The 13,602-nt window shown below is 48.5% G+C and overlaps 1 protein-coding gene across 1 annotated transcript in view; it reads right to left on the reverse strand.

Moving 5' to 3' along the window:
* LOC127587338 (aryl hydrocarbon receptor nuclear translocator-like) overlaps positions 1–13,602 on the reverse strand; it is a 60,707-nt gene that overhangs the window by 19,677 nt on the left and 27,428 nt on the right. Inside the window, 6 exon segments of the mRNA XM_052045586.1 lie at positions 552–626; positions 1,542–1,676; positions 3,944–4,020; positions 6,224–6,309; positions 7,478–7,543; positions 9,917–10,025. Coding sequence (XP_051901546.1) covers positions 552–626; positions 1,542–1,676; positions 3,944–4,020; positions 6,224–6,309; positions 7,478–7,543; positions 9,917–10,025 — 548 coding nt within the window.

A 13,602-nucleotide genomic window follows, 5' to 3' on the forward strand; every position in this document is an offset into this window, starting at 1 on the left:
ATTGAAGGTTGGGGGGGTGGGGGGGGGGGGGTCTTGACTGGTGGAAGCCATTGAGTCTCCTCTTGGGGAGGTATCTGGAACTAGGGGTGATAACTTCAGAATGAGCAGGCACCCTCTTAAGATGGAGTTGAGGTGATACTACTTCTCCCAGAGGATTGTGAATCTTCACAATTCTCTCCCCCAAACAGCTATTTTCTTTTGGTCTACAGGGGAGTAGACGGCTATGGGTAAAAGGAAGAGGAGCAGAGGTCAATATCAGATCAGCCATGATCTTATTGAATGGTGGAGCAGTCGATTCCTGTTCTAATTCCTTACATCCTGATCTACAAGGAGTGGTTACCTCCTCGCAAATAACCAAGACTCCCAGGTCCACATCACCTGCACACACCAGCAGTTCTTCCTGAAGTATGTTGTCCTGGACGAAATCATTTTTGTTTGAAATACACAGTACAAATATTGATCAATCCAAGTGGGCTGGCTAGTTAAACCATGGCTCTGGTCAGAGTCAGTGAGCACAAGAACAAATTCTCAACCACTCAGTGGAACGTTACCTGCTGAAAACTATCTCGCAGGAGTCCCTTATCCTCGGGATGGGCAAATTCCACGATATCCTTCCCCAGCAACTCCTTAAACAAAACAATGGAGATTACCTTATGAATTCACAGAGTGTACTTCAGACCTTTTGGTGGAAACAGTGTCAGTCACAAGGGGAGGGCAGGGCAATAGGTCAGCAGTAGGTCCCCCTCAGCTGAGACTCTGAGTGACTCGTTTCTGCCCATGTCGATCATCAACTGATCCCATTTTATTCTCCCCACACTGTTGTCAACTCCACTCCAGATACTACCCCCTCAACCGCACATTAGAGGCAACTTACAGCTGCCAATTCACCCTCTACCTCCCCACCCCCCCCCCCCCAACCCTATCTTTGGGATGTGGGAGGAAACCAGAGCACCCAGGGGAAACCCACACGGTCACAGAAAGAGCGTGCAAATGCCACACGCGGACAACAGCAGAAGTTGGCATGGAACCCATGTCTCTGGCACTATGGGCAGGCACGGTAGTGTAGCGGTTAGTGTAACGCGATTACAGCACCAGCGACCCAGGCTCAATTCTGGCTGCTGTCTGTAAGGAGTTAGTACATTCTCTCCGTGTCTGTGTGGGTTTCCTCCGGTTGCTCTGGTTTCCTCCCACATTCCAAAGACGAACGGGTTAGCAAGCTGTGGGCATGCTATGTTGGCGCTGGAAACGTGGCGACACTTACGAGCTGCCCTCAGAACAATCTACGCAAAAAGATGTATTTCACTGTGTGTTTTGATGTACATGTGACTAATAAAGATATTAAATAAAGATGAGGGAGCTGCTTGACCAGCTGCTCCACTATGCTACCCTAAAGAGGAGCCAAAAGGCCGCCTCCTGCCTTGTAGTAACTCAGGCAGGTGACCAGCACACCCCGTTACCATTGCAAGAGCCCTGTCTGATATCCCAAGGTTGTGAAGCACCCACCACTTTATCTGTCCCCAGTCGCGACAGCAGGCACCTACCTGGGGCTGGTACCCAACGGTGCCCAAGCAGCGGTGGTCAACAAAGGTGAAGATACCCTTCGCACTGTGCCGGGACAGGAACTCAGTGGGGATGTTGTTACTCTTCATGTCGATGCAGCTGGGCGAGCTGGTGACCTGGGAGCAGGACAGAGAGAGGCGGAGGTGAGGCATGCCCGTGAAACTTACCCGCCCACCACTGACAACTCCACAGCCCCACCCCTCCTGAGCTCATGAAAGAGCGGACGTGGAGAGGACGTTTCCATCAGTAGGAGAGTCCGGGATCTGACGGCACAGCCTCAGAATAAAGGGACATCCCTTTGGAACCGAATGAGGAAGAATTTCTCTAGGTAGAGGGCGGTGAATGTGTGGAATTCGTTGCCACAGAGGGCAGTGGAGGCCAAGTCATTGGGTGTATTTAAGACAGAGATTCATGTTCTCCATTGGATTAAGGGTTACAGGGAGAATGCGGTTACAAAAAGAGAGCAGTGATTGAATGGTGGAACATACTTGAAGGGCCGAGAGGCCTACTTCTGCTCCTATATCTTAGGTTCCTTACAGGCAACCTAAACCGCACCACGAGCCAAGGGAAAGGTAGTGTAGGGGTATAACGATACACCCGCAAAACAACAAATTTCCTGACGTACAAGCGATAATAAACCTGATTCTGAGTCGGGGGGGGGGGGGGGGGGTGGGCGTGGGGGAGCTGAAAAGAGGACTAGTTAGTTGCTCTGTCGATCAATCTTGGTGACCACACTGTTTAGTGTGACTGACTGGTTATCGGCACGTTAACATTATACATCTATCCTCCACTCCTGCTTTTTACTAGGACATGTTGCCGCAGTCCGCTTCTTCCACTCTATTTTCTGAGTGGATCCACTGCTCACTGAGTCACACCCCTCACACCATCTCTAACTCATGCTATCCTCCACTCACAGTGCTCTATCCTAGGAAATTATCCTGCTTTAATCAGCAGACATTGCCACAGTTTGTTTCTTCCACTCTGCTTTCTGGGTGAAAGTTATCCACCTCCACTCACTGCGTTTCTCCGGAGAAATTACCCTCCCTCCTTGTGGAGAACCTACTATAGTAGAATGCGTACAGTCTCGACCCATACTAAGCTATTAGCCAGGGTTGCACTTTCCCCGGTGAGCCAGTGTGGATGGGTTCAAGGCCCCCCTCCCCACAAACCAGGCTGACGCTCCAAGTGCCAAGAAATGCCCCATCGGATCAAACAACCTGCTCTTTCAAGAATGTGCAAGAAGTCCCTCAACACTGTTCCTGGTACCCTGCAGCTAATATTAATCCCTCGAGCCACACCACTAAAACGTACATAGAACAGTACGGCACAGGAACAGGCCCTTCAGCGCACAATGTCCGGGCCAACCCTGTCGCCAACCTAAACTAATCCCATCTGCCTGCACAAGGTCCACATCCCTCCATCCCTGCCTGTTGATGTGTCTGTCTACGTGCTTAAACATTGCTATCATCTCAGCTTCCACCACTTCCACTGGCAGCATGTTCCAGGCACCCATCACGCTCTGTGCAATAAACTTGCCTCATAAATCTCCTTTAAACGTCCCCCTCTCACCTCACAATCCCATCATCGTTACATGCTGCTTGTGGAATCTTACTGTGCATAATTAGACTTCTGCATTTACAACATTACAATAGAGACAGACTGCAAAATACATCCGGATGTCCAGAGGTCCTGAAGAGAAAATTTTTGGAAAAGGAAGCCTCATCTATTCCCCTTCCATAGAATGACTCCAACACACAAAAGATGCTGGAGGAACTCAGCAGATCAGAGTTCTGATGAAGGGTCTCAGACCGAAACATCGACTGTTCGTTTCCCTCCATAGATGCTGCCTGACCTGCTGAGTTCCTCTAGCATCTTGTGTGTGTTGCTCCAGATTTCCAGCACCTGCAGTCTTTGTGTCTCCATTCCAACATGAACTAGATGTCCTTCAGTCCAATCATTAACTCAAGACACTGGCATAATGGTTAAGTTACTGGGCCAGCAGCCAGTTCTGGACTAATGATCGACTAACGATTTATATTCAACCAATTAAATAAATCTAGAATTTGAAAAAGCTAAATCTCATAACATTAACCACAAAATTACAATATTGTTTTAAAAATTAGTGGCTGCCAGGGAAGGAAACGACATGGATAGCTCTGAACAGCCTCCCAGTCGAGGCATGATTAGAGATGAGCGATAAATGCTAAACGCTCACATGGCACGAACAAATAAAAAATTCACCAACCAAAAGTATCACCCTCAGTCCCTCCCAATCCCGCACCCTCGGATCTGCTCCTTTCAGCCATCTGACCTTTCAAGCTGGAAGGGATGCCAAAAAGAAGAGACATCTCCAACAGGAGGCTAGTGGGAGCTTGGATCTTACCTGCAGTCGGCCGATAGCCACCAAACAGAACTTGTTTCCTTGGCTCCCGTCTGGTTCATCGTCAGGTAACGTCACACCTGGATAACACCAACAACACTTTCATGCTTCCAATAATAAGAAAAAAACTCCCTTCCAATTGGTTGCCTGATAGCAACCCCACTGGCTTTATTGTCACATGTATCGACAGAGTGAAAAACTGTATTTTGCATGCCATCGTAGAACCATAGAACACTACAGCACAGAAAACAGGCCATTCGGCCCTTCTAGTCTGTGCCAAAACTTTATTCCGCTCGTCCCACTGACCTGCACCCAGTCCGTAACCCTCCAGACCTCTCCCATCCATGTATCTATCCAATTTATTCTCAAGAGTGAGCCTGCATTTACCACGTCAGATGACAGCTCATTCCACACTCCCACCTCTCTGAGTGAAGAAGTTCCCCCTAAACCTTTCCCCTTTCACCCTAAAGCCATCTCCTCTCGTACTTATCTCTCCTAATCTAGGTGGAAAGAGCCTACTCACACTTACTCTGTCTATACCCCTCATAATTTTGTAAACCTCTATCAAATCTCCCCTCATTCTTCTAGATCCATACAGATCATTCCAAACACAAGTATATCGAGATAGTACAAGGGAAAAGCAATAACCGAATGCAGAATAAAGTGTTACAGTTACAGAGAAAGTGCAGTGCAGGCAGACAATAAGGTGCAAGGGCCACGATGAGGTAGATGGAGGTCAAGAATTCATCTTTATCGCACAAGAGCTCTGTTCAAGAATCTTATAACAAGCTGTCGTTGAGCCTGGTGGTACGTGTTTCCAGGCTTTCGTATCTTCTGCCCAGTGGTTGGGGGGGGCGCAGTGGGGTGGGGGTGGAAGGCAGTCTTTGAATATGTTTGCTACTTTCCAGAGGCAGCAGGAAGTTCAAGTTTTCCTTCCAGCCATTATTTTTCTAGGAATTGTTGCAGAAGCCCGTGTGACACTTTTGGCTCCTGGTAAGCATCGAGTTTCTTGAGCGTTATTGGCACCACACTCATCCAGGCATCCGGAAGGTGTTGTGTCATTGTGTCACACTGCCGGCTTATGCTGGCAGATAGTGACTCACCCACAACAGGATCACTTGACCTCTGACTCAGTCGCCAAGGTTTTATTTGGTAGGTTCAGTTAGTTTTCTGGGAAATGGTGACTCACAACTAATTCAAAAAAAAAACTGGGACCCGTAATGATAATCAGAAAGCAATCATTTTTCTGGATAGCATTACAAGATTATTTTAAAAACCCAGTCTTTCAAAGATAGAAACATTGCACTCTTCCATGGTCTCAATGTCTTGGGATTCACCATTCACCAGGAATTTAAGTGGACCTGCCAAATGAACACTGCACCTACGACATCAGGCAATGAGCAACTCCCTCAAGCCTTTCTACCATCTACAAGGCTCAAGCTGTACAACGTCAAGTTGTACAAGACATTGGTGGGGCTGCATTTGGAATAGTGTGTTAGTTTTGGTCACCCTGCTATAGGGAAGATGCCGCTCAGCTGGAAAGAGTGACGAGGAGATTTACGAGGATGTTGCCGGGACTTGAGGGGGTGAGCAGTTCGGGACTTTATTCATTGGAGCATAAGAGAATGAGGGGTGATCTTGTAGAAGTGTATAAAATTATGAGGGGCATAGATCAGGTGAATGCACACTGTCTTTTTCCCCAGGGTTGGGGAATCAAGAACTAGAGGGCACAAGTTTAAGGTGAAAGGGGAGAGATTTAATAGGAACCCGAGGGGCAATTTTTTCCACTGAGGGTGGTCATATATGGAATGAGCTGCCAGAGGAAGTGGTTGAGGCAGGTACATTAACAACATTTAAAAGGTACTTGGACAGGTCCATGGATGGGAAAGGTTTAGAGGGATATGGGTCAAAGGGCCTGTTTCCATGCTGCGTGACCATGACTCAGTCTGCGGGGGGGGGGGGGGGGGGGATGCCTGGGTTGTTCAGGGGACCCACAAGCAAGGACAGGAGGGAGCAAGTAGAGAGAGGACAAGGAAAGAGGATTGGCACTCCCTTCCATCGGTCAGTCCTTAATACAAATCAAGAACACCCCTGATCGCGTTTCCTTCTTGAACATTAAAACCTTAACTCAGGAAGAAAATTTTTAATCACAAACACATCTTGGGGATTGTCACAACTCCACAAGTTCCTCTATAATCACCTCCCTACCCTCCATTTCCAAATAACTAACACACACACACACACACACACACACACACACACACACACACACATGAAACTTACCTGCCGGAGGCCAAGCCTTTATGTAACCTGTGCAGTGCACGACTACAAACTGAGGATCTCCTTCCTTCACAGGTCCCAGCCCATTTCTGACAACAAAAGGAACAGGGAAGATGTGCGTGATGTTCCGAACGGCACAAACGACACAAGGCAGATTCAGAAGGGCACCTCTACACTGAATCATGAATCCCTCCACTCAAGAGGAGGCAGTCTCGGATCCTTTGGCAGGCCGGGGAGGGGGCTGGCCTCATGAAATAACCAACTCATCACCCACCCAATTTGCACTCTGACTTATTTGCCCTGGCCTAAAAAAAAGCAAAGTATTTGGGCTCACTACCAGAGACAAAGAACCGAAAAGCAGTGAAAAGTCAGGTTAAGCTTGCAGAGAACCTTGCTAAGTACAGCAAACATTGACTGGCCTTTACGTTATGAACTGGATATCGAAGAATTTGTGATTAAAATACACTATGGTGACAGCAGAACAGAGAGATTATAACCATGAATCAGCTGCCTGGTTTAGAGAGTATGCATTATGAGCAGCTAGGGCTTTACTCTTTGGAGAGGAGGAGAAGGATGAGAGGAGACATGATAGAGATGTACAAAATATTAAGAGGAATAGATAGAGTAGACAGCCAGCACCTCTTTCCCAGGGCACCAATGCTCAATACAAGAGGGCATGGCTTTAAAGTAATGGGTGGGAAGTTCAAGGGAGATATCAGAGGAAGGTTTTTTACCCAGAGAGTGGTTGGGGCATGGAATGCACTGCCTGGGGCGGTGGTGGAGGCAGGTACATTGGTTAAATTCAAGAGAATGCTAGATAAGTATATGGAGGAATTTAAAATAGAGGGATATGTGGGAGGAAGGGGTTAGATTGTCTTAGGCGAGGTTTAAAGGTCAGCACAACATTGTATTGTGCTGTACTGTTCTATGAAGAAATACTGCACTAACTGTGCTTTTGCCCCTCTACAAGGGATTGAGGGATGGCACAAACCAGGTGTTTAAAAATCACAGAGAGCTTCAAAAGAAGAGGACACTGGTATTTATGGGAGGGTCCAGAGCTTGAGCCATCACTACAAGAAAATCGCTGGTCAGTCTGGTGCAGGACTCGGGAGAAATTCCTTTACTTGGAGAGCTGTTGGAATGTGGGGTGCACTCCGGAGGGACTGGCTAAGGCCGATAGCAGGAACAGATTCATGGCTAAGCACACAACATAGATCGGGTGAGATGGATGGGGCAGTACTGTGGAGTGTGGACTACCTATATCTATTCCTCAGGAAGCTGAGTCTGTTCATGGACACTGGATCCACAGTGGCGTTCCCGCATCTGAAAAGGTGAAGGGAAAGACACAAATTTAGATAAATAAATAAACTCCTAATAACTGCAGAAAGATATCAGGTACAAAGCAATCCTATTAAATCACCATATCAAGTATTGACCAATAGATTCCTGGGCAACAGGGGAACCGGGAGACAGGGGATATGGTGATAGTACTGGAAAAAGGCAGCAAGGTGAAAGATCAGCTTGGAAGGGCCAAATAACCTACACTTGCTCCTCCTTGCATCCTTACCTCTCAACCAGATTGTGCACATAAGACTTGCCTGTCTACAGAGCAAAAAAAAAAACAAACTGCTGGAGGAAATCAGTGGGTCAAGCAGCATCTGTGGAGAAAAAGGACAGGCAATGCTCTGGCTCGAGACCCCTGCTTCAGGCCTTCTGATGTCGACCAGCCGTTTGCCTCCACGGATGCTGCTTGAGGCACTGAGTTCCTCCAGCTGTTTGATTTTGGCTCCAGGTTCCAGCATCTGCAGTCTCTTTCATGTGCCTGTCTCTGGAGCCTTCCTTCAGAAAGCCCCAGCTTGGTTTAGGGATAATCTAATACATTTGAAATGCAGCCTCTGTTGCAATGTAGGTTGGACCATATTTGGGAACTTCTTGTGGGCTTGAAGTGTTATAGGTTGTGCGATAAAACTGGTTACAGCTCCAAGGATAACTCCCCTTCAAGATGTTACCGTGGGATCTTTTGTGTCCACCTGAGAGAACAGAAGGGGCTTCTATTCAGCATCTTGCCCACAACACACCGGCTCTGTGCCACGGCCTCAGCCTTAGCTCCCGTCCCATGAGAAACTCAATCCATGGCCTCTGCCTCAGAGGCAAGAATGCTCCCCTGCTGAGCTTTGGGTGAAACCAGGTCATGCCAAGGTACATGAAATAGCAAAACTCCAATAACCTACTATCCGGCAATTCAGAAATACGAGTAGTTCAGCAGGCTGACTCACCAGGTGATGTTAGCTGCACTTCCTTCCCAGACACCAGGGCCGTAGTCCCTGCACTTTCCCAAACCCCACCCACCCACCCCCACCCCCACCCCAGTCCCCCACACTCCCACCCACCAGGGCCCCAGTTCCCTCCCCAGTCCCCGCACTCCCTTCCCACCCACCCCCACCTCAGTCCCCCACACCCCTCCCCCCCCCACCGGGACCCCAGTCCCCCACACTTCCCTCCCACACACCAGGGCCCCAGTCCCCTCCCCAGTCCCTGCACTCCCTCCCCACCCTAGTCCCCCACACCCACCGGGGCCCCAGTCCCCTCCCCACCGGGGCCCCAGTCCCCCACACTCCCCTCCCCACCCACCAGGGCCCCAGTCCCCACACTCCCCTCCCCACCCACTGGGACCCCAGTCTCCTCCCATCTACCAGGGGCCCAGTCCCCACACTCCCTTCTTACTCACTGGGGCCACTTCCTTAAAACCTAGCTGGTTCACTGGAAAATTTGGAATAATACTGCATAATATCTAAAGAAAACAATCACAAGGTGTGCTGAGGTATTAACAGAAATAGTCCAATAGTCCATAACACCTGCTAGTCCAGCAGCAAAGCCCTAAGCACGCTGGATCATCGGAGTTTTACTGCTCTCGGTGCTGCTGGCTGAATGTTTTGCGATACACCGGGTCTCTCTGGAACACAAACCCTCCCATCCACTATACCTGCCACTTCCCAAAGGACTGCAAGGGCTAGCTACGGAAAAAGATATTGGTTGGAAGCCTTCTCCAGTTCAGCGAGGGTAGAAGGTGGGCATCGGGCAGGGCATCAGCTCGGGCTATGTATTGTGGAGGATCGTGGCTGTCACGTGACAACACTGCCCCTACCTGGTCGGAAGACACACCACTGCGAATCAAGGTTTCGCCCCACCCCACCCATCAGCGGACACCTGGCCATTGGCCTTTTTAGATTACCTGGGCTGGACCGCCCCCAGCCCTCCAGCGCTATAAGGAGTGCCTCATGTGCTTGGCTCGGCCTCTTGTCTCTGAGGGACGACCCTGCTTCACTCCAGGCCAAGCACAGTGAAACGGCGCTGGAGAAATGGTGAAGTGTGCACTGTTAAAAAGGGGTGGGAGCATTTTAGTGCCTGCACTGAGTCAAGGGGTGGCAGGTATTGTATTGTTTTTCTTTGATTGTCTGTATCTAGTTTATTTTGTGTGTGTGTGTGTGTGTGTGTGTGTGTGTGTGTGTGTGTGTGTGTGTGTGTGTGTGTGTGTGTGTGTGTGTGTGTGGTGTGTGTGTGTGTGTGTGTGTGTGTGTGTTGCCGCCATCACCTTTGTAAATAAATCATCTCTCTAAGACAGTGTTCAGAGTCCTTGTCCTTCGAGACCTCGAATCTGCCACCCGGCTTGCGGCTCACTGCGTTCACTTCGCTTACCTCACTCTGCAGATGAATGATCGGCGTGAGCCCATGCACATTCTCATGGAGGACTGCTGCCCTTCCTTCTTCACGGTCCCAGTCTTCAGATCCAAAATTCGACCTGTCCCTCCCAACAATACAAAAAAATTAATTCAACTCGTTCCCAGAACCTCTCAATCTCGTTCAACATTGACCTTGAACTTCAGATTATCCAAAATTTGTTGCCTAACGCATAATGCCCATCACCCCATGTTCTCTGACCTACACTGAGCCCCGCACATGCATTTTGAAATTTTTATCTATGCTACCAAACTGCTCCAGGGTCTCATTCCCTACCTCCCTCTGACCTCCCACAGCCCTGAAACCCTCGGGATCTCAGAGCTCCTCCAATTCCAGCTTCTCAGTCATTCCCCCATAGAACACTACAGCACAGAAAACAGGCCATTCGGCTCTTCTAGTCTATGTCGAAACTTTATTCCTCCAGTCCCATTGACCTGTACTTCGTCTATAACCCTCCAGACCTCTCCCCTCCATATATCTATCCAATTTATTCTTCAAACTTAAGAGTGAGCCCTCATTTACCATGTCAGATGGCAGCTCGTTCCACACTCCCACCACCTTTCCTCCTAAACCTTTCCTCTTTCACCCTAAAGCCATGTCCTATTGTACTTATCTCTCCTAATCTAGGTGGAAAGAGCCTACTCGCGTTCCATTTGCAGTGTAGAGGTGCCTGAAGCTGCCTGGTCCACAATCGCAATATTACAGCTTGGAAGCAGGTTATTTGACCTAAGTCCACACCAACCATCAAGCACCCATATTCTCCAACCCCCATTTATTTTATTCTCCCATAAAACCCATCCCAGATTCTACCACTCACCTGGGACTGCTGTACCCACTCCCTTTATATCCTTTGTTACATAAGGGGGCCTAAACTTATTAACCTACCAACCCGCACGTCTTGGGGATGGGGGAAGAACTGGAGCACTCAGGAGAAACCTACACAGTCACAAGGAGAACGTGCAAACTCCATGCAGACAGCACCGGAAGTCAGGAATGAACCCGGGTTGCTGGAGCTGTGAAGCAGCAGTTCTACTAACTGCACCACTGTCCCTGAAATTCCCTCCCTAAACCTCTCTGCCTCCCAATAACTGTCCTGCTGCAAGATATCACTCAAGACTTAAGTTCTTTTCAACTTCCTTGTACAGATCGGTCCCAAACTTTGCTTCATGTTCGATCCAGTGAAACAATCGGACATTTTAGGAGACTAAAGACACATTGTACAATAGCAAGATAGTGCCTTTCTGCCTACACATTTTAAATATCCGATTGCCATTGCAATGAGTCACTAACTGAAGACATACTGTGGCTGTTTACCATATTTCTTGGAAACACCGTGAAGGGCTTTGATAATTTTATTTTAAACCATAGAGCTGTCAGGCAGGTTATTGGGATATGGAGGAGGCAGCGAAAAAAAAATGGGAATCTCAAATCCGAAGCTAGACTTGGATGAGAACAAAAGCTCTTCCAAATTCATTCAGAGGATGTGAACACTGCAGTCAAGGACAATTCTTATTCATTCCTAACCATTCTTGAACCGAGTGGCTACTATTTAAGTGCCGAGTGTCAGAGGCTGAGGGGAGACCTGATAAAAGTTTATAAAATTATGAGAAGTATAGATAGGGTAGACAGCCAGAATCCTTTTCCCAGGGTGGAAATATTGAAAACAAGGGCATAGCATTAAAGTGAAGGGTGAAAGTTTAAAGGAAATGTGCAGAGAAAGTTTATTGTATTAACACACAGAGAGCAGTGGGTGCCTGGAATGCATTACCAGGGTAGGGGTTGGAAGCAGACACAACAGTGGCGTTTAAGGGGCCATCAGATAGGCACATGAATATGCAGAGGATGGAGGGGTATAGACCACGTACAGGCCAAAGGGATTAGTTTAATTTGGCATCATGTTCGGCACAGACATTGTGGGCCGTGCTGTACTGTTCTATATTCTAAGTTTAGGCCCCCTTAGGGATATACTGATATCGGAGGCAGTCCAAAAAAAGATTCACCAGGCTAATTCCCGAAATGAGAGGGTTGCTCTATCACGAGCAGCTCAAGAAACTAGATCTACACTCTTTGGAGCTTAAAAGATCGATGAGTGACTTATTGAAACATACAAGATCACGAAGAGTGTGATGAGGTCCGTGTCGAGATATTTCCACCAGTGGGGGAGTCTTGAATGAGAGGACATGGCTGCAAGATCAGGAGGCAGTCATTTAAAGCTGGGGCGCGCAGAAATTCCTTCTCACAGACGGTGATGAAGCTCTGGAATTTCTCAGAAGGTCGTGGAGGCCAGATCATTGGGATATTTAAAGGGAAAGTACTTGAGTGATCAGGGAATTAGATTCACAAAGTAACGCAACATGGAAACAGGCCCTTCGGCCCAACTCACCCATGCAAACCAAGATACCCATCTAAGCTGGTCCCATTGACCCATGTTTGGTCCACATCCCTCTAAACCTTTCCTATCCACGTATCTGTCCAAGTGCCTTTTAAATGTTGTTATTGTATCTGCCTCAACCACTCCCTCTGGCAGCTCGTTCCACATACGCACCACCCTCTGGGTGAAGAAGTTGCCCCTCAAGTCCCTCCCAAATCCCTTCCCTCCCTCCTCAAACCCACTCCCTGCAGCCCTCAACTCCCCCACCCTGGGGAAAAGTCTGTGTGCATTCACTCCACATGATTCCATACACCTCCACCAGGTCACCCCTCAATCCCTCAGAGTCCAAGGAATAAAGTCCCAGGTTGCCCAACCTCTCCCTGTAACTCAGGCCCTAAAGTCCCAGCAACATCCTCGTAAATCTCCTCTGCACCCTTTCCAGTTTAATGGTGTCTTTCCTATAACAGGGAGACCAAAACCGTACACAATACTCCAGCTGCAGCCTCACTAACGTCTTGTACAACTGGGCAGGCACGGTAGTGTGGTGGTTAGCGTAACACTTTACAGCGCCAGCGACTCAGGTTCAAATCCGGCCACTGCCTGTAAGAAGTTTGTACGTTCTCCCCGTGTCTGTGTGGGTTTCCTCCGGGTGCTCCACTTTCCTCCCACATTCCAAAGACGTACGGGTTAGGAAGTTGTGGGCATGTTACGTTGGTGCCAGAAGCGTGGCAACACTTGCGGGCTGCCCCCAGAACATGCTAGGCAAAAAGATGCATTTCACTGTGTTTCGATGTACATGTGACTGCTGCGGGGAACCGGCTCAGAAGCAATGAGGCAGATGTCATAATCACACTGAGTGGCAAGGCAGGCTTGAGTGGCCAAATGTCCTACTCCTGCTCCTGCTCCTAGTTTCTTATGTTCTATTCCAGAGGGCACCTTAAGAGTCAAACACCTTGGGATTGTAGTCACTTACGAACCGGTCTGGGAAAGAAAGCAGTTTCCCTTCCCCGAAAACAAATTTAATGAAACAAATCACCTGTACTTTTGTAGATACTACATAGAACATAGAACAGTACAGCACAGAACAGGCCCTTCAGCCTACAATGTTGTGCAAACATAGCTAATCCCTCCTACCTACAGAATGCCCATATCCCTCTATTTTCCTCTCATTCGTGTGCCCATCCAAGCCCCTCTTAAAAGCCCCCAATGAATTTGCCTCCACCACCCTATCAGGCAACGCATTCCAGGCATCCACCACTCTGAGTAAAAAAAA

Source organism: Pristis pectinata, chromosome 40 (assembly GCF_009764475.1).
Source record: "Pristis pectinata isolate sPriPec2 chromosome 40, sPriPec2.1.pri, whole genome shotgun sequence".
Classification (NCBI taxonomy): Eukaryota; Metazoa; Chordata; class Chondrichthyes; order Rhinopristiformes; family Pristidae; genus Pristis; species Pristis pectinata.